General features: G+C 38.8%; 1 protein-coding gene across 7 annotated transcripts in view; it reads left to right on the forward strand.

The window, feature by feature from the left end:
- Window positions 1-24,452, forward strand: part of PCDH19 (protocadherin 19) — a 141,859-nt gene that overhangs the window by 49,024 nt on the left and 68,383 nt on the right. For all 7 annotated transcript variants that reach the window (XM_032389979.1, XM_032389974.1, XM_032389975.1 and 4 more), the window contains one exon: window positions 18,643-18,701. In XM_032389979.1, coding sequence (XP_032245870.1) covers window positions 18,643-18,701 — 59 coding nt within the window. The remainder of the gene's footprint in view (window positions 1-18,642; window positions 18,702-24,452) is intronic.

The raw sequence follows: 24,452 nt of genomic DNA on the forward strand, positions 1-24,452 counted from the left end.
TGGAAAATCAGTTCTCAGGTATAAGGCCAAAACCTGATGGATCATTGGGTCATCAGGGACATTTCCCTTCTCGTTCTAGAATGCTCTGTATTTAATCTTCTCATCATTAATGAATAGATAATCACCACTGCCAGAGGCCGAGCTGTAGAAAGGATGGACAAATGACTAGTATGCTGTCTTCCATCTTCTTGACCCCCTTTGCAGCTTTGTAGCAGTGTGCTTTTAGTGGAGTTAGGAAGGGGTTAATATCTTCGAAAAACCTTGGATGTGGCTTGTTTTCCTCCTAGGAATATTGAAAAGATGAACATGTAGTAGGAAATTTTGAGATTTTTCTGGTATTATGGACTCCTTTCCCAAAAAAGCACTTCTAGTAATAATAAGCCCAAATGACAGAAGAAATATTAGGAAAATAAAATTTCAAAAGGCAAATTTTATGAAATGGTTGACTGCCATTGTATCCTCATTATTTTTAGAACACAGGGAGAGGTTGTTCATACCTTTATTTATTCTCTATCTTCTCATGCCTTATTCATTTATATTTTAAAGCACAGCAAGGAAAACTTTGTGAGGCAAGAGATAAAAGTCATCTTTGTTTACACAGAAACACGATGTGTACATTGTTGGCTCAAGTCCTGTAGTAGACAGGCTGGCTTCAGAGTCATTCATGCCCTGTTATGCAGGAAGAGAAGACACAGAAACATTGTTCTCAGAGCAGAGATGGTGTTTCTGAACAAGTCAAGATTTTCCTTGTTTCTTCTTGTGACCTTTCCTCACCTTGGGCTCTGGATGGGGTCAGGCTTCCAGGGATGGCTTGCAGTTAGCTGGTAAGTGATGGGGAGGGACTAGGGCTCAGCGGCACCTGGAAGGCAGGAGGGCTGCCCACAAAATTTCAGCTTCTGGAGAAATGGCACGGTGTCAGGTGATCAGAAGAAGAATGGAACAAGCATAAAATCCACATCTTCTGACTGCATAAAAAGAGAAAAAGTGCTTGCTTTGCTCCCTACCAAGCGCGTAAATTTTATGGTAATCTCACACTGAGAGTGAGTGGGTCTGACGTGCTGAGAAAAATGAAGGTCTCCACCTACGGGCTGCCCGAAAGAGCTGAATCTTCCTTTTCTACCTCTGACAAGTGGAGTAGGGGACGTTTTAAGAGGCTATCCAAGCTAGGGTTGACTTGCTCAGGATTCATCTTTATGCAAAGGCTGCAAAAGGAATTTGGAAGTCCTGAACATCTGACCACTGGAGAAAACCTTTACGGGCTCAAAAATCAGTCTCTGTGGTTTAATTAGCTACCCATCCGGACATTGATTTTTCTAGCACTTGTACTGAATGTAACTCTTCTAAACTTTACAGAAGAGCCAACCCAAATCCAGCTGGATTTGTGGCTGTAGGGATGTTGCTTGATTTTATTAAGTATGGCTTATGCTCTCTCTCTCTCTCCCCTGACACTCATACATAACTTGCAAAATCAAGAATTAGAGCTAGAGAGAAGCAAACTTTTCCCCCCAAAGTTTTTCCCACTTCCATCCTCTGCTTAGATCTCGTGTGTGAAGGCAGTTCTGATGGTGTTATCCAGAGGGGCCTTCTAGGTTGCTCTCTCCTCTGTGCTCCACATGTATATACATTATCCACATTATAATTGTGTCTTGACTTACTGGTCCCCAACACTAGAACTGTGAGCTCCTTGAGGGCAGGACTAGAAATCTAATTCATCTCCATATCCCTAGCATCTACCCTAGGGCCTGGCACATAGTCTTAACAGTATTTGTTGAATTGAATTGAATTAAATTATTTCGGCCCTGAGCTGTACTAGCTGCCATTTGTTTTGCATCAGGCAGTTGTGGGAGCATGAGGCAAATCTTTTCAATTGTGGAGAGGGCTCTGGATGATCTCTTTTTGCTTTTTATTCTACCCCTTCTCATTGCTCCCATCTACTGGTTTCCACTACTGGTTGCCTACAGTTTGTGCAAGGAAAGGTCTTAAACACAGTGCAGGGTTTCCTGTGACTTTTATGCCTTTTGACCCAGGACTGATGGCTTTGTCATTTTACTCAGCCCTTATAGAGTACGGTCAAATTTGATTGAGACTAACTTGGGGGCAGGCCATTGGGAATTACAGATAGAAAAGAAATGCAATTTTATCACTTTGAATTTCATAGAGTAATAAGTAGACTAACAAAGCTCTTGCCAGGAAGTTTTGCCAAGTAGACGTCCTTGGTCCTGCTTTAATGAATAAATAAGAATGATGTACAATTAACATATTTATTGTTTGTAAATTGCTTCTAAAGTGCTTAAAAACAATTTATGCTCTTGAGTAGTTTAAACACTTCCCTTGTAATCTTGCTTACACCATAATTTGCTCAGCAAACTTTAAAAAAAATAGATACAGCAGCCTAGCTCTATCTGAATGATCACCAAATATGAATTAGTGATGTTTGAACTACAAAGGTGTGACTCCAACACGAAAAAGCAAGTAAACTTGAGAACGATGCTTTGAGGAAGTGGGCAGAGCAGATTCCTTCTTTCCTATTTAGATGTTGTTAGTGATAGAGGCAGGAGCTTAGATTTAGTTCCTCAGTTCTATTTAGAGACGAGAAAAGCTCTCTCAGAAGGAAGGAATACTGGCCATCATTCTAGCCCCCCCCTCAGTGGTCTAATGCCAATTTCCACTGAGGCAGTAAAATGAGCAAATTTACCTTTTAGATAATTTCCCTATGATCAAACAATCTCCAGTGGGCAAGACTAATAGAAGATACTGTATTTTGATTGCAGTTTATCTCTAGCAATTATAGATGAGCAATTTAAGTGGCAACAAAGCAAGTCATTTGCTAGAATGAGGCCATATTTCACAGAGCTTTATCATTCGACTTTCTCTGGATCACTTAGCTAAAGAGAGTCAGTTTCCTTGGGCGGATCATACATTCTCTTTCTACGGTATCCTGAGGAGCAGTTATTTTTCTTAATGATAGGATATTGGTAAGAAATGATTTACAAACATCATTTGCACTAACTTTCACTTTTTCTTCCCATGAGAGATCTAGTTCACAGAACGTAAAACATTTAGTTTTACTCTTTGGGGACTTCTTAGGAGAAATAACAGAAAGGAGGAACTGGGCAAGTGGAAAAAGATGAGACCTGTCTTGGTTGTCGGAAGATCTGAATTCTAAACTCACGCCTGTGTTTCTATTAACCAGCTGTGTTGCTTGGAGGTAGTTGTGAGGTTCCCTGGGCTTATTTCCTGGTCTTCAGAATAGTGTGTGTGTGTGAGGAGAGAGAGTCCCAAATATCTTTTTTTAAACGTTCTATGGGTATATGGTTTTGTGATGGTCATGAGTTCAAAAGGAAATTTTTCAAAGCCTACAGTGGACAGCATAGCATTGTCAGACTGCACTAATGATGTGAAGGACCTTTGCAAATGACCATTTTGCAGTAAAGCAACTGAAGGCTCTATCATGTTCTGAAGAAGTAATTAATATTGCATAAAAGGATTTTTTTGAATTTATGAAGGATAGATCTCAGAAGGGACTATATAGATTGAAAGCAAAAGCAGTAAGTCAGCCAGCTGGGCTTCCATTTCCTACAGCCTCTGAAGTTAGACTGGATGGCAGGTCCCCTGGTCCAAGAAGCAGGAGTCTTAGTTTCTTGCACTGACTCTGCCAATCCTAGGCTATTTGATCTTGAATTCAAAATCTCTCTGTGCCTCAGTTTTTCCATCTGTTAAAAAGGGGAAATGATACTTTGCCTATATACTTCTGAAGTCTGTTGTGGTTGTTGGAAAAGGTCATAGGTGAGGGCTCTGTGAAAAACAGTTGCCACACCAATACAAGGTACTATTTAAGAAAATAACGTTTTAAATGGAACCATTGAGATACACAGCTCTACAGGTGTTTCTCATTCTGTTAGATTATAAACATCGCCTTTAAAGGTGTGGGTTGCATCATGTTTGATACAATGTATATTACATACCAGTGTCTTCATATTAATAAACATGGATTCTAAATCTTTAGGTTTATAAGTCATACTTTGGAGGAATGAAAGAGATGGGAATAGAAAGATGGGAAGACAGAAAGTTAGATTTTTACTTAAGCCAGTTCTCCCTACTGTCTAAATTCTTGAGAAATGTTGGAACAAATACAGGTCTAGAAAGCACAGGAGCCTTTTTAAAAAGAGCTTTGTCAATCTTACATTTCTGATTCAATCTATCAAAGGGACAAGTGAGCTCTTCCTATCTCGTAGACATGTCTAACATCTGCTGTTATTCAATTAACAAACAGTGGGTGCGCACCTGCCGTGTGCCAGGAACAGTGACAGGAACTGAGGATTTGGACACTAAAGATGTTGTCCTTACCCTTAAGGAGTTTCCAGCCTAGTGGTGGTGACAAATAGGCAATACAATGTGTTAACATGATATGATAGAGGTAAGTGTACTCCTTATATTTCCTTAGGTCACCAAGTGCCTCACATTTCAGAACTGGAGAGTCCTAAGTCACAGGCCAACAGTCTTGCTCTAAGGCAGCACTGCCCAATAGAACTTTATGTGATGATGGAAATCTACATATCTGTGCTGTCTGATATGGTAGCCACTAGCCACATTTGCCTATTGAGCACCTGAAATGTGGCTACTGTGATCAAGGAACTGAATTTTTAAAATTTTATTTTTGTTAACTGAAATTTAAATAGCTCCATGTGTCTATCCTATTGAACAGCACGGCTGTAAGGAATGGTAGAGTGGGCCCATGGTCAGGCTCCAAGGCAGTCCTGAGTGGAAATCTCTCTTGTTATTCTGAATCTTAGAAAGCCCTAGTCAAGCTGTCCCCATCCTTTAACCCTGTTTTTCTATTCACATACTACACTAGTCTTTGAATGGCTCATTTCCAACTGACAGCTCTGAATTATGCATGTTAATGTGCTTTACTTAACCCTGGGATAAGGGTTTTTTTTTCTTCCTTTCCCTCCCTCTCTCCCTTTTTTTCTTTTTTTAAGAAAAGAGATTCTGTGACAGCTCAGTCATAACAAAGGAAGGAAATGGGGTGAAGGAAAACTAGTTTATAAAGGCTTTTAAAATGTCTCAAATTGTGATTTTCACATAATTTCAGATGGTATAAGGTCATTTCAACTCTCTTTAAGCTGAGTTTTCTCTGTCTCTTTTATACACAGACACACACACACACACAAACACACACCACACAGAGACACACACACACAGATACACACACACTCCAGCTAAGGTGTCTGCTGCAGGAGGTTGGGCTCCTTCTATTCCTATTGAATCAGCAATTAGAAAAGTTGGGTCCATATATAGTTTTTATCTCTCAGGCAAAAACCAAGAAAGTTCGCTGCATTATTTCTTCTTCTGGTAGAACAGATAGGAAGAGAATGAGCTAAAATGTCCTAGTAGGGAACTTCAGAAAGAAAACTCTTCATAATGTTCAATGGGAATTTAGTTGGAAATAGAAATAAATATGCAAGGTAGATCAACTTTATGACCTGATGATCAGAAGATCTCTCATTTGTCTAGTAATACAGTCTTAGAAAGTACCTACACATATATTATTTTATTTGATCCTAAAAATAATTCTGTAAGATAGTTAGGACAGATGTTATTTCCATTTTATCGATTAGGAAATTGAGGCGAGGTTCAGTGATTTCTGCAAGGTCACACAGCTGGTAAGAACTTTTTCTATTTTCATTTTGAGGGCTCTGTATTTGGAGGCTTTCTAGGGATTTCCTTTGAATATTCTATGATCTTTTCTAAGCTTATAACCATCTGCAAAAACAGTTGCCAGGGTGACCTATGGCCCTAACTGAAGTAGTGTCCACCAAAGCATTTCCCTCACCAAAATCATGCATAATGTGTGTGTGTGCACACATATGTGTGTGAATTAAGGCACGATTGCCCACACCTCTTTTTACTTTAACCTCGAACAAAATGTTTGTTATCAAGTAGACACACTATTGAGCAGACCGGGATGAAGAGTGTGCCAGTTTCCTTTGATAAAAGGGTGTAAATGGAGAAAGAGGTGTCTCAGAGTATTTGAAAGACCAACAGGAAGCTGGGGAGGGAGGAACTGAGAACAGGGCAGGGAAAGGAAGGTGGAAATCAATTGCACAGGCTGAAGAGGTATGACTGCCTGACAGAGTACGATGTTATGTTTCTGACAGTGTTAATTTTTTTTTTTTTTTTTTTGACAGGTAAGTTTGGGATTGTTCCTGGTTTTTGCTGCTGGGAGTCTGATGGTAGAGGCAGAGTGAAGTGTTCCTTCTCATTTTTTTTTCTTTTTTAATTTTCCAGTTTTAATGAAAAGTAATTGACATCCGTCACTGTATAAGTTTAAGGCATACAGCATGATGGTTTGATTTACATATATTTTGAAATGAGTACCACAATAGGTTCAGCTAGCATCCATCTTCTATATAGATACAATAAAAAGAAAAGAAAGGAAAAAAGAAAAAAAATTTTTCTTCTTGTGATGAGAACTCATAGGATTTACTCTCTTAACTTTCCTATATATCCTACAGCAGTGTTACCTATAGTTATCATATTGTACATTACATCCCTAGTACTTATTTATCTTATATGTAGAAGTTTATACCTTTTGAACACCTTCCTCCAATTTCCCCTCCCCCGCTGCCTCTGGTAACCTCAAGTCTGACCTTTATTTCTGTGAATTCGGTGTTGTGTTTTTTAATTCCATATATAAGTGAGATCATACAGTATTTGTTCTTCTCTGACTTATTTCACTGAGCATAATGCCTTCAAGGTCTGGCCATGTTGTCACAAATGGTAGGATTTCCTTGTTTTTTTTTTTTTTTTTTTTAATGGCTGAATAATATTCCATTGTGTGTGTGTGTATAACAAACTATAGAAATGATCCCTGAAAGTATAGTCTTTGTGTGTGTGTGTGTGTGTGTATAAAACAACTTCTTTATCTATTTATTCATCGATGGACACTTAGGTTGTTTCCATGTCTTGGCTATTGTAAATAATGCTGCTGTGAACATGGGGGTGCAGGGATCTTTTCAAGTTAGTTTTCATTACCTTGGGATATATTCCCAGAAGTAGAATTGCTGGGTCATTTGGTAGTTCTATTTTTGATTTTTTGAGGGTCCTCAATACTGTTTTCCATAGTGGCTATGTATTAATTTACAATCCCACCATCGGTGCACAAGGGTTCCCTTTTCTCCACATCTGTACTGGCATTTGCTTTCTCTTGCCTTTTTGATGATGGACATTCTAACAGGCATGAGGTGATATCTTACTGTGGTTTTAACTTGCATTTCCCTAATGACTAGTGATGTTGGGTATCTGTTCATATACCTGTTGGCCTTTTATATATTTTCTTTAGAGAAATATCTATTCAAGTCCTTTGCCCATGTTTTATTTGTGTTATTTGTATTTTTGCTATTGAGTTGTATGAGTTTTGTATGTATTTTGGATATTAACTTCTTATCAGATATCTGGCTTGCAAATATTTCTCCCACTCCATGTTTTTTTTTTTTTTTTCACTTTGTTGATGGTTTTTTTTTTCTTTGCTGTGCAGAAGCTTTTTAGCTTGATCTAGTCCCACTTGTTTTTTTTTTTTTTAAGATTTACTTATTTATTTGAGTGGGGGGCAGAGGGAGAGAGAATCTCAAGAAGACTCTCTGCTGAGCATGAGCTGATGCAGGGCTTGATCTCATGACTCCGAGATCATGACCTGAGCTGAAATGAAGATTCGGAGGCCCAACTGACTGAGCCACCCAAGTGCCCCGAGTCCCACTTGTTTTTTATTTTGTTGCTTATGCTTTAGATGTCAAATCCAAAAAATCATTACCAAAACCCATATCAAGGAACTTTGTTTCTTTTTTCTTCTAGGAGTTTCATAGTTTTAAGTCTCATATTTAAGCATTTTATTCATTTTGAGTTAATTTTTGCAAGTGGTGTAAGATACAGGTCCAGTTTCATTTTTCTACATGTGAATATTTAATTATCCCAGTACCATTTATTGAAAATAATTGTCTTTTCCCACTGAGTATTCTTTGCTCCCTTGTCAACTACCATTTGTGACAACATGGCCAGACCTTGAAGGCATTATGCTCAGTGAAATAAGTCAGAGAAGAACAAATACTGTATGATCTCATATATGGGATTAAAAAACACAACACCGAATTCACAGAAATAAAGGTCAGACTTGAGGTTACCAGAGGCGGTGGGGGAGGGGAAATTGGAGGAAGGTGTTCAAAAGGTATAAACTTATAGGTATAAGATAAATAAGTACTAGGGATGTAATGAAATGCAAGTTAAAACCACAGTAAGATATCACCTCATGCCTGTTGACCTTATGTACTTGTGTTTGTTTCTGAGCTCCCAATTCTGTTCCATTGGCTTATTTCTCTTTTTTTTTTCTGCCAGTACCATACTGTTTTGATGACTATGGCTTCATAGCATACCTTGAAATGAGGAAGTGTGATGCCTCCTGTTTTGTTCTTCTTTCTTAGGACTTCTTTGGCTAGTTGGGTCTTTTGTGGTTCCATAAAAATTTTAAGAGTGTTTTTTCCTGCTTCTGTAAAAAATGCCGTTGGAATCTTGATAGGGATTGCCCTGAATCTCTCCTCATTACTTTTTAATCTTCCTGCAGGAGGAAATTGCTCTAGTTGTGTTCACCACCCTTGAACCTGTCATGTTCAAGCAGGCTAGGTTATTTTTCTCAAATAGTATACCCAGTTAGCCGGTCTTAATTACTTCTATTTCACTGCATTTTCTAGAATCCTAATGAGATGTGGCCCTAGAGGTGTGAGTGAAGGATATGGAGTGAAACGTCTCAAATTCTAGCTGCAAATGTGACACTGCTTCTCACTAGTAGAGGGCAAATCTCTTAACCTGTTCTGTCCCACCATTAGTGGGGTTAATAATATTTATTTAGCTCCTAATAGTAGCAGGAGAATTAACTAGTTAATGTTGGTTAAAAGGGAAAAAGAAGGAAGGAAGGAAAGGAAGGAAGGAAGGAAGGGAGGGAGGAAGGAAGGAAGGGAGAAGGAAAGAAAGAAAGAAAGAAGGAAAGAAAAGAAATGGCAAGTTTTTGTGTATTGTGTTCCTTTCCAAACGCTTAATTCTTTTTTCAGGATGGTAGTAACAGGCAGCATCTGCTCCACTGCAGTCATTAAGCACCTCATGGATGTCTTGCTGGCTGGATGAGAAGCAAAATTCTTCAGTTCTGTGCCATGAGCTCTGTAGAAAATGTACCTACCTTCAGCCCCAGTTTTCAACTTGGCTATTTTCTGCCCATCTAAAAATATTCGTTTCCCTTATGGCTTCTCTAAGGTTTAGTAATTTTTCTCTCTCCTGAAACCCTTTTTATTTACTGTTACCAGTACAAATATTTTGTTTCAGCTGTGGGAGAAAATGATCCCTTTTTTATAACAGCTTGTTAAACATTCTGAAGTTCTTTGTGATATAAAGTTCCATATAAATGCAAGATGCCTTAGTAATTGTTGTTCTGTTCGTGCATTGCATAACCGCATTACAGATTTCTAATACTCTGACAGTTTCAAGCTGCTGACAATATTAGTCACTTTGTGAGGTGTAATTATGGCTTTACTGTGCATGGTTGCCAGCACTCTTATGTCAGATAGTAGCCTTTTGATTAATCTCTGTTTTCAAATCAGCTCAAATTCTAACCTGCCCTTACCTCACACCCTGCATAAAATGAGAAAGTATATTAAGATTTGGGAGGACAGGTAGGGGCTTTTAGAGAATGAGTAAACATTTCCATTACTTTCTTGAATCCTCTTCCTATTGCTTCTCATTTATTGTTCATGAAGTGATGCTAAAGTTTGAGCGCTTTCTTGCCTCCAACACTGATTTGCTGCAATGCTTGTTTAAGTTGCTAGAAAATGGAGGCTACTGTGGATTTCCTTCAGTGTCCAGTGCCTTTTATTTAAACTACAGACGTAATTAGAGAGTTGCCAACGTTAAGCAACCATGGAGTCTGATTTTGAGAAATATTTATCGTGCCTCATTAAATTCAAAATTAGTACTTAAAAGATAAGAAATAAATAATCTGTTTATATTTTTTGTGACAGTGAATACAAGTGGATGCTGTGTATGCACATCTTTGACTCTACATATTCTACTGAACTAAGATATGCCTCTGTTTGCCATGGAAGTAATCAAAATAGCTGCACCAAAAGAGAACTGTGGAGAATTTCATTGACCACAAACAAGAAAATGGTCTATTGTATTGTGTAAAATTAGAAAACATCAAGCTAACACATTCAAAATTTCTAAGACTGTATATTACTTGAGTGTTTTTGGTCAGCATGATTACATGTTACAAGCTCGAGCAACAAGCTAGTATCCGGGAAATGAATTTAGAATGATATGCCAAAGGCTGTTACTCCTTCAATCTGGCATGGGGAGTGGAGGCAACTGGGTTTTAAGTGATGTGTAATATAAACAATGAGATTGGGGTTGGAATTGGACTTGGGGGGTGTTGTTTTGGCCCACAAGCACAGGGTCACCCACTGTTTTCCCTCCAAATATTTTAAGTCTTTTCAGCTGACAAGGCTCCTCAATAGAAATTATACTCTGCAGGAAGCTCCATAGCTGCTAGACAGCAGAGATTTTAGGCACCAGTAAATTAGAATTTAGCAGAAAGGAATGGACCAGCTCAGCTTCTGAGAGTGTGCTGGGCCTTCCCTGAGCCAGAAGGGCTCAAACATAGGCTGTATTCAGGAGAGCTCATATGTGAATCCCTGGGCCATTTCTTGTGGGAGGTCTTACATTTGTTTCTTATTGTCAGTTGGGCCAGCTTTACCAAGTCATAGTTTCTGAAATTGGAGCTACCCCGTAAAGTCATCACTAGTCATGTTAGGTCACCTTGTAAAGATGGTTGCCAATGCCAAGAAAGGACAGTTGAAATAGTCACCAAGGTCTAGGGATGAAAGTGGCTCATTCCTGGGTCCCTTGGACTATGTGACTAGGCTCTCCAGCTGGGACTGGAGAACTACCTTCAGTTAGTGTGTGCCAAATTTGTCTTTGTCTAACCGCTAGACTAGACTATCCTGATTCACTCACTGAAAGGAACTAAGAAAGTCATAATGAGGAAAATAGGTATAAAGCAGACTAATCACTTCCTTGATGTTACCATCTTGGGTTTGCTTTCTGTCTCAGTAGTTGGTAATGCCAAGAACAGTGCTCCTGGGAATTTTTCTTGCTGTCCTTGTTTTGGTGGCATGTTCTGGCTGAGTCAGTATTTAACATGGCTGTAGCACTTAACCTGTCTGTCTTCTTGGCTCTTTAAGAGGAGAATAACAGTTGGCACCTGCTTGTAAAGTACTTTGATATTGGGGATGAAAGGTACTCTGTGCCTGCAAAATAGCTTTAATATGTTGTAGCTACATATTTGGGGATGCTGATTGGACTCCAGGGTTTGTTTCACTGGCAAATGTGATTGATAGCTATTTGCTTCTCAGGGTGGATTTTGTTTATGTGGGATGTGATAGTGTGGCTCACATGATTGTGGATTCATCTTATTTACTCTTAAGCTATTTTTACTCATGCCGAGGTCTTGTTGATTTTGCATTTGTACGTAGAATAGGCATTAACTGGGGCCTGAGAGTTTTTTATAAGCAGATACTATTTTATAGTGCACCATACCCCACAGAACACTTAGAAAAAGAGCCCAGAGCCTTATTCAGAAGCCTTTGCTCATCTATTTAATGGTATAGTGCTTAGCCTGGTCTTGCAGCAGGCTTTTGCCTCTGAATTGCATGGATTCCTGCAGAAAGCTGCTGTGTTTCTCAAGGAGATCTTTGTAGTAAAATTTGCAACTGGGTTGCTCTTCTAAAGGCACAACTTTGGCCCAATCAACAATGAAGGCAGAGAAAAGCACTTTCCCTAGGCTGCATTCTTTGTCACCTCTAGGTAGTGTGACCACACTGATGGAGCTCGTGAAATTTTAGGAGTGATGATGAAAGGCTACCAAGAGGGGAACTCTTTCAACTTGACTTGTTGGATGTTAGTTAACCACATGGTCTGTGTTGCCCCGTAGATAGCCCTGTCTGGAAAGCCACTGGAATCCTAGAGTTCTCTTTCACATGTAGAAAAGTAGCTGCCACACTGTCAATCTGTGGCTCAGAGGACTGCAATCTGGCAGAGCCTTATCTTCTTACAGAAATTTTATCTGCTTTGGTTTGAAAACACGATCTTGTGTCACTGCTGCCATTCCCAGAGATGTGGCAGGACTGATGGATTTAGATGGGCAGAAAGCACCAAAGTGTGTCAGCTTATCCCGGGCAGTTATATACAGACTACTGTGTATTTATAAGGTAATGGTTGGGAGTGAGGACAGAGAACAAATTGTAACTACAGAAGGCAGTGTATAGAATGGATGCTTTCTGAAGAAACAGGACCACTTGGCCTAATAGAATTGATCATCTGCTTTAGTTTTGATAAGTAGCCTCATTATTAACCTCTTCTAGCTCTTCTCTGTTCATTCACTGATGCATTTTGTGAATACTTGCTAAGTGTCTAGCACTGTGGCAGTGAGGACTCAAAAGAGAGCTTCCAGTCCAGTTGGAGGATGAACTGATATACTACACATGAAATAATCATAGAACCTAAGGAAATGCATAACTACATTGCACAGTCTGTACACAGTGCTGAGAAAATGCTAAGTAATGTGGCATGACCAGTGATGTAGATGTATTAAAAATGAGGGAAATTAGATATGGGAGAAGTAGAGGACTGATATTGGATGACCACTCAACTAAAGATTTAATTTAGATTTAATGCTGAATCCATCAAGAAACCCCTGTAAAGAGTTCCTTAAACCCTTGGAAAGAGAAGTGCTCTGATGAAAACAATGGGGGAGGAAGAATATCCACATGGCAGTTTGCAGAATGGGCTGGAGTAAAAGGCAAATACAGATGAGAAAACAGTGGCACAAGGTGAGGAAGGCTGTGGAAATGGAGCTAAAGGAACAGATACATGCACTCATTCTAAAAACTTTAAGAATTTTATAACCCATTTGACAAGAGAGAGAGGTTGCCTTTATTTATGATGTGACTGAGTACGTGTAAGAAACGTAAAGGCCAGATCCTCCTCTGTGAGTCACCTACTCTCATCAAGCCATTATGGTGCTATTTAGCTCTATGAAGTTGCAGTGTAATCCTCAAAGTTGTACTCTAGCAGCCTGTATATAAGTATATACATGTATCTGCAGGAGAGTATGTGTCACTCTTTGTCTGTGTATGTATTTTTCATGGTTTTTTGTTTTTGTTTTGTTTTTCTGAATGGCTGACATTTTAACCATCCCTGGTAAGAAGTCCATCAGTTTGTGACCTCCTTGTAGGTGTAGCCTCTGTCTTTTTTTTTTTTAATTTTAATTTTATTTATTTTTTTAAGATTTTATTTATTTGACAGAGAGAGACACAGCGAGAGAGGGAACACAAGCAGGGGGAGTGGGAGAGGGAGAAGCAGGCTTCCTGCTGAGCAGGAGCCCGATGCGGGGCTCGATCCCAGGACCCTGGGATCATGATCTGAGCCGAAGGCAGCCGCTTAACGACTGAGCCACCGAGGCGCCCCTTTATTTATTTTTTTATCTGCAGGGGTTGGTGCATGTTTATTGAATGGATGGATGAATGAATGAATGAATGAATGAGAGCCTTTTGTTTTAGAATCCTAGAATTTTTGAAGCTTAAAGGGAACACTGACATCATTTGGGTTATTCTCTTCATTTTATAGATAGATAAATTAAGGCTTAAAGAGGGATAAGGTGATTTATTCAAGGCCATCATTTAGTCAGTGACAAACATGGGGAGGGAATTCAGGTTATCCCACTATACCATATTGCTCACTGTAATCAAAATGGATGTTTGTGACTGTGCATGTGAGAGAGAGAGAGAGAGAGAGAGAGAGAATGAGAATGAATGAGAATTAGGCCTGAGATGTGTGTAGGCATAGTTACTGGGAGCTTACTTGGCTTATTTTCCAGTTCAGGGTAAATATGAGCTTTCTAGTGATGGCAGCTTTAGGGATGGTGCCTTTTATTCCATCTTCACTAATTCCTGCTTCAGCTGCTGCTGTCTGGATAGATGAGTCTTTGAATATACATTCTAGCTGGAGGCATGCTGGCTTTATTTTTATATATAATTTACATTTTCATTTTTATGTGTTGGGGATAGGAAGTAGGAAAAAGCCATTTGTCAATTCATTTCCTAACAATGCCTTTGTGAAGAGATGTCATTTGAACATCTAAAACAGCATTCGGTTTTAGAAAAGGTTATGGGCCTTTTCATCATTGATCCATAAGTACAATTATCATTATTAGACATCAGCAGTTAAAAAAAGGACGAGCATTTTAAAATCACTTTGCTGTGCATCTGATTTGTGATTCCAGTTTTCCTGTTTGTATTGCTAAAATGATTAAGAGTTAAAAATTAAAACAAAATAATTAGATAGCAGATTGCAATTAGGATGTTTTTCAGTTTAATGGGACTTTTAAAGTGTATTTTAAAATGGCTATTCATTTTCAAATGAAAACCTTAAGGTTTGAGGATTCTCTGTTTTAATCTCAGTGTCTGCAACCTTTTTTAGCTTTGTGTAGTGACCTGGGGATTTGTGCTACTGGGCAAAGATTCTAGTCCTGGATATCTGCATTTATTGGTTTCTTTCTCCTTTGGGTTGAAGTCTCTCCTGGTGATAAATGTGGTGCTGAGAGAGTCACAGTCACTCTTCCAGAGACTAGGGTAAAATTCAGTGAACTGTAAAAGTAATGCAAAATGACAATTAAAGTAGGACATTCTGGTACCTTGGGGGCCTGACAAAATGGAAGAATTTGAATTGTGATGTGCCAGACTTATTAACATAGAGACATAATATCATACTACCCACCCAGAAGTCTTGCTGGAAACCTCGTATATCCAGAAGGGAGGAGCTCACGATAGGAAGTAGTAATCAAAGAAGGCTCCAAAGCAGGTAAAAAAAAACAAAAAACAGGAACCAAAACATTACACAAAAGTTTCTATATTAAAGATCATGTAATTTCCCTCTTAGAACAACAACATTTCAGCCCTCTGCCCAGATCTTAACTCTTGTTTTCTAGACAAATATAGTTTCTAAGAACACAGTAGAGTAGAAGGATCAAACTTGAAATGGAAGAGGAGCTGTTTTTGATATATTGATAGCACTGAGAAGTAATAATACTGAGTGTTTGATAGCAAGGTGGTGAAGGACATATGTTAAAAATTAAAGGCAAGAACTCAAAAACCAGAGCACTTTGGGGGTCAGTGAGTGTACCGGCAAAACCTGCGTGGTACAGTGATTTATGTTTAGAAGGGTGCTCCTAAGTAACCAATAAACAACTGTATGATACCCTTCAGAAATAAGGCAGAATGGTTAGGATTTTAAATCAAAGTTTTAGTCCTTGCAGAGGAAAGCCCTAAGCTATCTAAAAAAACTCAGCTATCCAGAAGCACTTATTCTTTAGGTTTTCAGAAAATCAAGGTGTTATTAAACCTAAGCCAAGTGAGAAGTCTGTTCTCAATGAGTTCCTAGGATAAACACTTCTAATTAAAGAAAGGATTTGGGAGGAATATATTAAATGGTAAGAAAGTGACTCTTATTTTCCATTCCATGGAGACTGGAAATAAAAGTTTGCTCTAGACCCATTTTTTAATGTCAAAATTTGTTTTTTCAGAAACAAATGTTTTTCTCGTCTCTTTACTGTGTTCCTGTGTTAACTTGTCTGTCTCATTAGAGATGGGGACATTTCCTAGTGAAATTATTGTGACATTTAGAGAAAATTTCCTCTCTCAAATGTTTCATGTTATTTGCCATTTAGAATACTTAGGGGATTGGAAAAATGTCAAGCAAATTTTGATTAAATAAGGCTAACCAGGAGCCAATACTTTCATGCAAAAAAAGAGAAGCTCTTTTATTACTTCTTTAAAAAGTGTATTTCTGCTCTGGTTCTTTAGCCTATGTTGAGATGACTTTGATAAATAATCTGACAGAAGAGATGCCATCTTCTAAACAGCTGGGCTTGCATTAGAAAACACAGCACATCAGGTCCTTTGCTCAGGACAGTTCTCTCCTCTGGATGTACATTAGAAGTACCTGGGAAGCTTTAAAAAATACCAGTGCCTGGACCCCACTCCAGGCCAATTACCACAGAATCTCTTGGAGTGGGACCTTGGCAACAGTATTTTTAAAAACCCCAAAGTTCCCTAGTTGATTCTAATGTGCATTAGGGCTGAGAACCACTGGCTTCAGACATGCAAGCTATTCATTAAGAAAAGATTGTTTCTTCAGGGTGGTCTGAGTCTCATTCTTTGCTTCATCTGAAGTGTGGAAAAAATGTACCCTTTCAATGCACAGAAGTTGGGTTTGAGCACATACCTTGAATCAATATGAGCAAGAACGCTTGACATCAAATATACATGGACCCATAGTAGGCTATCTATGGCCAATTAGCTCAGTTGTTTGGAATGTAGTATTAATGGGGTCAGAATAGTGTATGCTATCAATTAGAATAATTCTGTTTCATAGGTTGTTTCCATAACTCCAATCAAGTGGCCTCACAAAGAGACCTGAGACCAATTACAAAAACAAAAAGACAATGGATGACTCAACATAGCCCCATCCACTATGGGAAAATTGGTTCTAGAAATCTGCCTCATGTCTAGTGCTTCAGGTTCTGTAGAAAGCAGGGGATAAGGATTCCCACCATTTCCACCATGAGTCATGATAAATTCAGCTGAACTTCCCCTTTGGATTCCTGTTCTATTGTCCCTATTTTATATTGGAAGAAAGTGAGGCATGCAGAAATTAGGTAATTTACCCAAGGTTGCACAGTGAAACTAGTCTTTGAACTCCTGAGTACTTAATCAATTTCCTGTTTTAATTGGATAGCATGCTTTTTGGCAGGTGGAGACTTCCACTTGTTAAATTATATATTGTATTGAATATCATAAAAGAGCACACTTACCCAGCACAAGTTTTGCCTATTATGTTGGTATAATAAATTAATTCAAGAAATGCTTGTTGCTTGACTGACTGATGGATAACCTCTTCCAGCAATACTTCCAGCATTGTATTCCCAATGCAGCTTCAAGTTTGCCTCTTCTTCCTGTAATTATATTTGCAACAATTTCAGCATCCATTTTCTTATGAACAAATTAGAAACGAACTGACCCTTTTGATTTTTTGCTCTCCCAATTCATCCCTTCCAACAGAACCAAAAATCATTTGTGGTTTACATTAAAGGGGATTTTATCCTCTAGATAAAAGCAGTGTGAGTGGATATTACAGAGCCCATCTTCAAATGAGGAGCATGTAGCAGGCATGAGCATGCCTGAGTAAGTACAAGACAATGGTGGGATTTAGTTTTCTTCACAATACTCTCTCCTCCTTTCTCCCACCTACTCATCACCGCCCTCCCCACCTACTCTAGATACTTAGGGTCCCTACCCTAACTGTTAGCTGTTTGGTACTCATGTGGTGGTTGGATTTGCTATCACCTATTCTGTTTTCTCTTCTACCGAACTCTGAGTTCCTTGAAACCAAAAGCTGCATCTAAGAGCCCTGAACAGTTAATGTCTGACAGGTAGTCATCTGAAAGGAATCTGCTGTTTTGTTAGCTAGACAGCTATTGTGTTTCCTTTTTCAGGCACTTTTAGTTGAAGTGATTTCAGGAGGCCCCAAGGAATGGTGAGCGTGGTGAGGATGTCTGGTAGGAAAGCAGGAGGATGGAGATGCGTTTAGGCATTTTCCAGTATATATAATGGTTCAGTGAGAGTAGTACTTCAGTGTTGGGGGTAAGACTCATTTTACTAGGACTTTCAGTTACTTCAGTATCAACTTTGCCCTGCATTCCCACCTTCCAAGGCTGCCCCCTTTGGGTGTTTTCCCATCTCTTTTATCTGGCAGGTATTCTGCATTTGCTTTTGTAAAGCTGTTGCTCAGGCAGTCTACTGTAACCAGATCAGGCAGTCGTGTTTTAATGATAGGAGCTGAGACAGGGTTTGCTTGCAAACTTCATGTTTCACATGAAAGGCTTTGGCACCCCCTGTGGACTGCCCTTCACCCGGTTTCAGGCATAATACTTGTTTGCCTTTATATCTGTGATAAAACGAAGGCCTTCCTGCATAACCAGTGCTGAGCAAAATGTCTTAAAACAAAGGGAAGTGCAGAGTTTAAATCCACAGTAGGGGATTACCTTGCCTGCATTTCCATATCTATGGAATAAATATTTTAACATGTTAATTATCTACTACTAATAAAAATACTTTTGAACTTCCAGTCAATTTGATGGGCACAGAATTACATCCACTGGGAATGGGAAACAATTAGTTTCTGTAAAGATTGTGGGTCATGCTGGATCTTCCTCTAAGTGCTTGCATGGTCAGTAGCCATCCGTATTCTAGGGGCTGTTTATGTCAATTTCATCTTGGTCTGCAGGTGAGGGCTGCCTCCACGGAGCCCCCAGGGCCCTAAGGAGGCGGCAGGCATTCCTCAGGCTGTTACCCCACTACGGCCTCGGTTTGTGATTCATTCATTGCTTCTCGCCCAGCAGAAGAATTCCCTGTAAGTAGGACAGTTTGGCTCTTTTCATGAATCATCTATATAACCTTTTTAATCTTTTTTTTTTTCCCATTGCAGACTGAAAACTATTCCTTTGATTCCAACTATGTGAACAGCCGAGCCCATTTAATCAAAAGGTATGTTGGTTTGCTTGCCTATTTCTACAACTAAGCTTCATTTAATATAAAAAGCAAAACAGATTAAACCTTTGAAAGGATGCCTTTGTGGTTTTTTTTTTTAAGATTTTTTTATTTATTTGAGAAAGAGAGAGACTCTCAAGCAGACTTCCTGCTGAGCGGGGTGTCTGACTCGGGGCTGGATCTCAGGACCCTGAGACCATGACTGGAGCTGAAATCAAGAGTCGGGTGCTTAACCCACCGAGCCACCCAGGTGCCCCATGATGCCTTTGTTTTTGGATTTTAAAATGAATGCCTATCTGCTTATTGTAAGAGATTTGAAAAATTCAGAAAAACATAAAAAAATAAAAATCACTGGTAATGCCACTATGCCAAAATAATCACTGTTGACATTTTACCATATTCCTTTACATCAAAATGTATGCATAAACACAAATTAAAAACTGGGGTCATATTAAAATATGGTTTTATATAATGATCTTGAAATCTAATATTAGAAAACAGATACTTTCAAAATCATGTTGATATCAAAATCCTTGTTGCTCTGCACTTTAAATTAAGAGAGGCCTTAAACAATTTCTCATGTGGAACTTCCAGTGAATTTCAAGATTGCTGTTGTTTTGTCAACTTTGGAATCATTTTAAAGCTATGTTAATGGCAGATTAACTAATTTCTTATCTTTTAAAAATTTGTAGATGAGAGAGGAAAAGAATCTTTGCATGACTCAATACTTCTTAAAATAACTGGAAGTGTTTCAAATGTGGCATTCAAAATTAAGATTTGAGTGATTGATTGGTCATAACTCAGTTATCCATGGAGCTACAGAATACAGAGCTGAATACTGCCAAGGGAGATTCCATCTGGTGGGGCACCAAGGTTCAGGGAGCCCTCTAAGGAGGGAAAACTAAACAAAATGGAAAACTTATTGTGCTGAAAAACCAGTACTGACTATTCAGATGATGCCTTTATTACTGCTTCATGCAAATATCCTCTTGAATGATCCAGTGGTTATTCTGCAGCTAAAATTGAACTCTGAGTGTGTTTGTTAAAATAATATAAATAAAATAGAGAGGCAAGCAGGGTGTTTTAGAACTACAGTAGAGAAGATGTGAAAATTCTATTACTTTGCTGGCTCTAATCCCATAAATTTACATTGCCAGATGAGTAGGATTTGAAGAATAAACTGGCTTGTCGAACAAGCCACTTTAATTCATGTTTAATTTAATTCATGATGCTGCAGTAACCCCTGAAAACATGCTAGGTTTATCTATATTGGTCTGGAATTCCTTGTGACCTTAAGTGATGATCGTTAATTATCGTTAATTAAAATGAATAGCTCAGCATTACCAGTCATACCTCAGTTTGGAATTTTTTTTTTTGAGGGATTGGGAGGAATCCATTTTGAATATTTTCTTAGCTCACAGAATAAACTCAAAAGGTAAGGAATTCAAAATTATCTGACTGATTTATTTTAGTAGGAAAACCACCCCTCTTTATGTGCACTGATTAGAGTAACTTTGCAGCAGAAATCTGCTTTATTTTCTGCTGTAGGACTGTTATTCCAAACCTTCTGGTAAAAACCGTGTCTTGACTTATCTTCACAGGTTCCTTGGGCTAGCTCTGGGTACTTGGGAATTCTATGACCAGTTTAAACTGATAACAAGAACCCGATTTTCATAGCATGGCAGAAAGCCTTCTCCTGGGGACCCTCCTTGTCTTAGGTCAGCCCCGAATATACAGTGCACAGGCAGAGTGATGAGATGAAAACTTAATGTTCAAACATTTCGTTTTGGGGATACATGTATTTCCACAGAAGCTTTGGGACTCCCTAGAAACCTCTGATTTTGATTACTTTATGTGTTTTTGTTTACACACAAAATGCACAACCTGGACTTAATAGGCTTTCAGTGGAAAAGTCTCCTGATCTTGCCTGAAACCAAAAATAGTGACTTTTTACCAGGGTCTACTTTGATTAAGAGGAAACATCTGAAAGCTCAGGGACACATGCATTTTTGCCAGGTTCTGTTTTTGGAACCTTGAGGGCTTTGGAAAGCCACAAAGGCCTTGGAATTTTTGGGATCCATTGAGTTTAGACAAAGCACAATACCTGGAAAGATACAGGAAATCTTGTGTGCTATGCTTTTCTGGGGACTAACTATTTTAAATGTAAAATGTGTGGAAAATGTTAAGAGAGAGTGGTAACGCCAGGCGATAAAAACCCTGCAAACTGTTCAAATAGCTCACAGTGATGTTTGAAAGGGGTTTCACTGTATGTGGTTTCTTGAGGATCCATTTACATGCATGGAAAAATCTCCCAGCCAGGAAACTCTGAATCTTGTTATCAGTTTTAATTTTACTATCAAGTCCTGTTTGTTGTTTTTAAAGATTTTATTTATCTGAGAGAGAGAGCGAGAACAAGCAGGGGGAGGGGCAGAGGGAGAAGCAGACTCCCTGCTCAGCAGGGAGCCGGAAGAGAAGGGAAGTGGGGGGCTGAATCTCAGGACCCTGAGTTCATGACCTGAGCCAAAGGCAGACGCTTAACTGACTGAGCCACCCAGGCGTCCCTCAAGTCCTCTTTCTTTGAATCCAATTTCAGGAGAATCTTGAGAACTTCTTTTCCTATCAATTTTCTTTTTCTCTCTTCACTTCCTACCTATCCACAGATGCTTCTTGGACCCTTCTTTTTGGCATTCTCCAGCAGTTGTTAACTGTCTTGTCCAGACAATTTACACACAGGTTTCTTTTTCTCTCTCACGTCTATTTACCTCGGGTAAACCAACGGAAAGACAAAGAGCAAGGGGGTTCCCCTAAGCACGAATCAAGGTTGAGAAGGGTAAAGAGTGGATCTGGAAGGGAAAGGGAAGAGAGATGGCACATAATCTTTGCACCACGGAATCCGGTGTTATATTTCTGTATTTTTGTTTGTTTGTTTTCAGAGCATCACCTGCAACCTGCAGGTGTACCCAAGGCTTATGTCAGGATTCCAGATTAACAAGCCAAGATGGTTCAGAATTTTTTCTGGATGTGTTTCCTTCCTGCTGTGTTTGTTTCCTTGGTATCTTTTCAGAGCAAGAAAAGCCGGCGGTTGCACTTTGCCCCTGCTGCAACACTCTCTCCTCATGCTTGGTTTCTGTGCTGCTGTCTGTTATCTACTCCTGCAGTGCTTTTGGAGCAATAACAAGCAGGGCATGAGGCTGGAGCACAAAGAAAATAAAGCAGGAAATGAACAAGATAGCGAAGCGGTGTGGAAAGGAAAATGAACATTGGCTCCTAAAGTATACATAGTGCTTTCCTTTTCCACCCAAATTGTTCTAAGTTTTGCTGCCCCTGGTATCATGCCTTGTCTATAACAAGTACTGTTACATGTTTATTGAATGAATGGATGAAAGAAGTTGAAGAAAATCTCAGCATTTTCCCAATGAGAATGAGCACTAAGTTTCCCTGTAAACCAGCAATTTCTGACCTTTGATGTGCATTAGAATCACCTGGGAGGTTTGTTAAATGCAAAGTCTTTAGCTCCATCCCTAGAGAATCTCCAGTTTTCATAGGTTCCCGAGGTGATTGTGATGCAGGTAGGAGATCCAGGAACCACTGAAGAATCATCCTTATATTCTCTAAATATAGTTACAATACCCTTCACTTTTACTCCCTTCTCCTTCTTACTCTTAGATGGCATTCCTTGGGCATGTGGTGTCACCTCCTAGGAAGATATGACCTGTTTCCTTTCAGATTGTTCTGTCTTTTGGAAAGATTTCCAATATTTTAAAGGGCAAATATGGGGCAGAATGTGAATAATGTTTATTCATGAAGCATTTTCTGAGTAACTCTTATGTTCAGAGTCTTGCTCTGGTTGTTTTCAAACAAATCTGTCCCTTTGTTGGCCACCAGGGCAGTAATAGAAACATTTGCATTTACAATACCATTGCAAACAGGTACCCCTAATTTATTGTCCCACAAAAGTTGGTTTACAAGTCTTTCATCTCCCAAGAGGTACACAGGTAATAAAGCAAGTGAAATCAGCATTTTTTATGCCTGCCATAAATTGTTATTTGTTTTGGGTGAGTAGCCATTTACCAGGCTGTTTTACAATTTGCAGCATCTTGCTCACTGGGTCTTAAACTGCCTTACTCAAATCCCTTCATTAAACCACTAAATGTCCTCACAAGATTAGAGTAAGTGGTACTTAGTTCATCAGATGGGCAAACTGATCTTTAAGTGGGTTAACTATTCCAGGGTTTGGGGGAGGGGCGTTAGACCCCCTTGCGTTTTTTTTTTTTTTCCAGAGAATACATGACTATCATTTTTGGAGTCTTTTAAAAAATTTTTATTAAGTTCTTAATTTTAATTCCAGTATAATTAACATACAGTGTGATGTTAGTTTCAGGTGTACAATATAGTGATTCAGCAATTCTGTTTGTTACTCAGTGCTCATCACGATAAGTGTACTCTTAATCCCCATCACCTGTTTCACCCATTCCCCCACCTACCTCCCCTCTGGTAACTCACTGTCAGATTGTTTTCTGTAGCTAAGAGTCTTTTTCTTGGTTTGCCTCTCTCTCCCTCTCTCTCTTTTTCTTTGTTTTGTTTCTTAAATTCTACATATGAGTGAAATCGTATGGTGTTTATCTTTCTCTGAATGAACTATTTCACTTAGCATTATACTTTCTAGCTCCATCCATGTTCATGTTGTTGAAGGTGTCAAGTGGCAAGATTCCATTCTTTTTGTGGCTGAATAATATTCATTATATATATATATGTATATATATATACACCTACATATACACCACCTCTTCTTTATCCATTCATCTACTGATGGATGCTTAGGCTGCTTCCATAATTTGGCTATAATAAATAATGCTGCAATAAACATAGGGGTGCATATAGCCTTCCAAATTAGTGTTTTTGTATTTTGGGGGTAAATACCCAGGAATGGGATTACTGGATGGTAGGTTAGTTCTATTTTTAATTTTTTAAAGAATCTCCATACTATTTTCCACAGTGGCTACACCAGTTTGCATTCCTATCAACAGTGCATGAGGGTTCCTTTTTCTCCATATCCTTACCAACACTTGTTATTTCTTGTGTTTTTGATTTTAGCCAAGAATACCTGACTTTTTATACTCACACTATCAGTCCCAAGTAGCCAGTCCTTCACTATTTTATTATTTCTCCCATTTCTACCTAAAAAACAAAATCTCTGAGATGGTTTGTAATATTTTGATGCATATAAAATGGGTGATCAAACTTTAAAGAAGCAGATCTAAACCAATTGGGTGAAGATAAATTGTGATCCTTGGCATCCAAATCACGGCAATTAAATATTATATTTATCGTGAAGCTTTTGAGAAGCCAAGACAAAATGGTAAGTACACCAGGGTATATAGTTCTAATTTTCCAATAAAGGAAGGACACACGTTTGACAGGAGAATTTCTTTTCCTATTCCTGAATTCTAGGAGAAATTAACATAGTGGACAGTGTCTGACTATAGTTTATGGAAGGTAGAAAAACATTTAAATAACAGATTTCTTGTATCCTATAAAAAGACCACAGACATAATATTTAATTATAACTCAATGAAGACATTACTGTATGGAGTAATGATCATATTAAACAATAACCATTTATTGACCATTTGTGTCTACCCAGTACTTCATGTACTCTCATTGAGTCCTCAAAATGGCCTTGTGAAGAAGGTTTTAGCAAATGCATTTTACAGACAAGGAAATTGAGGCTCAAAGACATTAGATATC

Source organism: Phoca vitulina, unplaced genomic scaffold, assembly GCF_004348235.1.
Source record: "Phoca vitulina isolate PV1807 unplaced genomic scaffold, GSC_HSeal_1.0 scaffold57, whole genome shotgun sequence".
NCBI classification, from domain to species: Eukaryota; Metazoa; Chordata; class Mammalia; order Carnivora; family Phocidae; genus Phoca; species Phoca vitulina.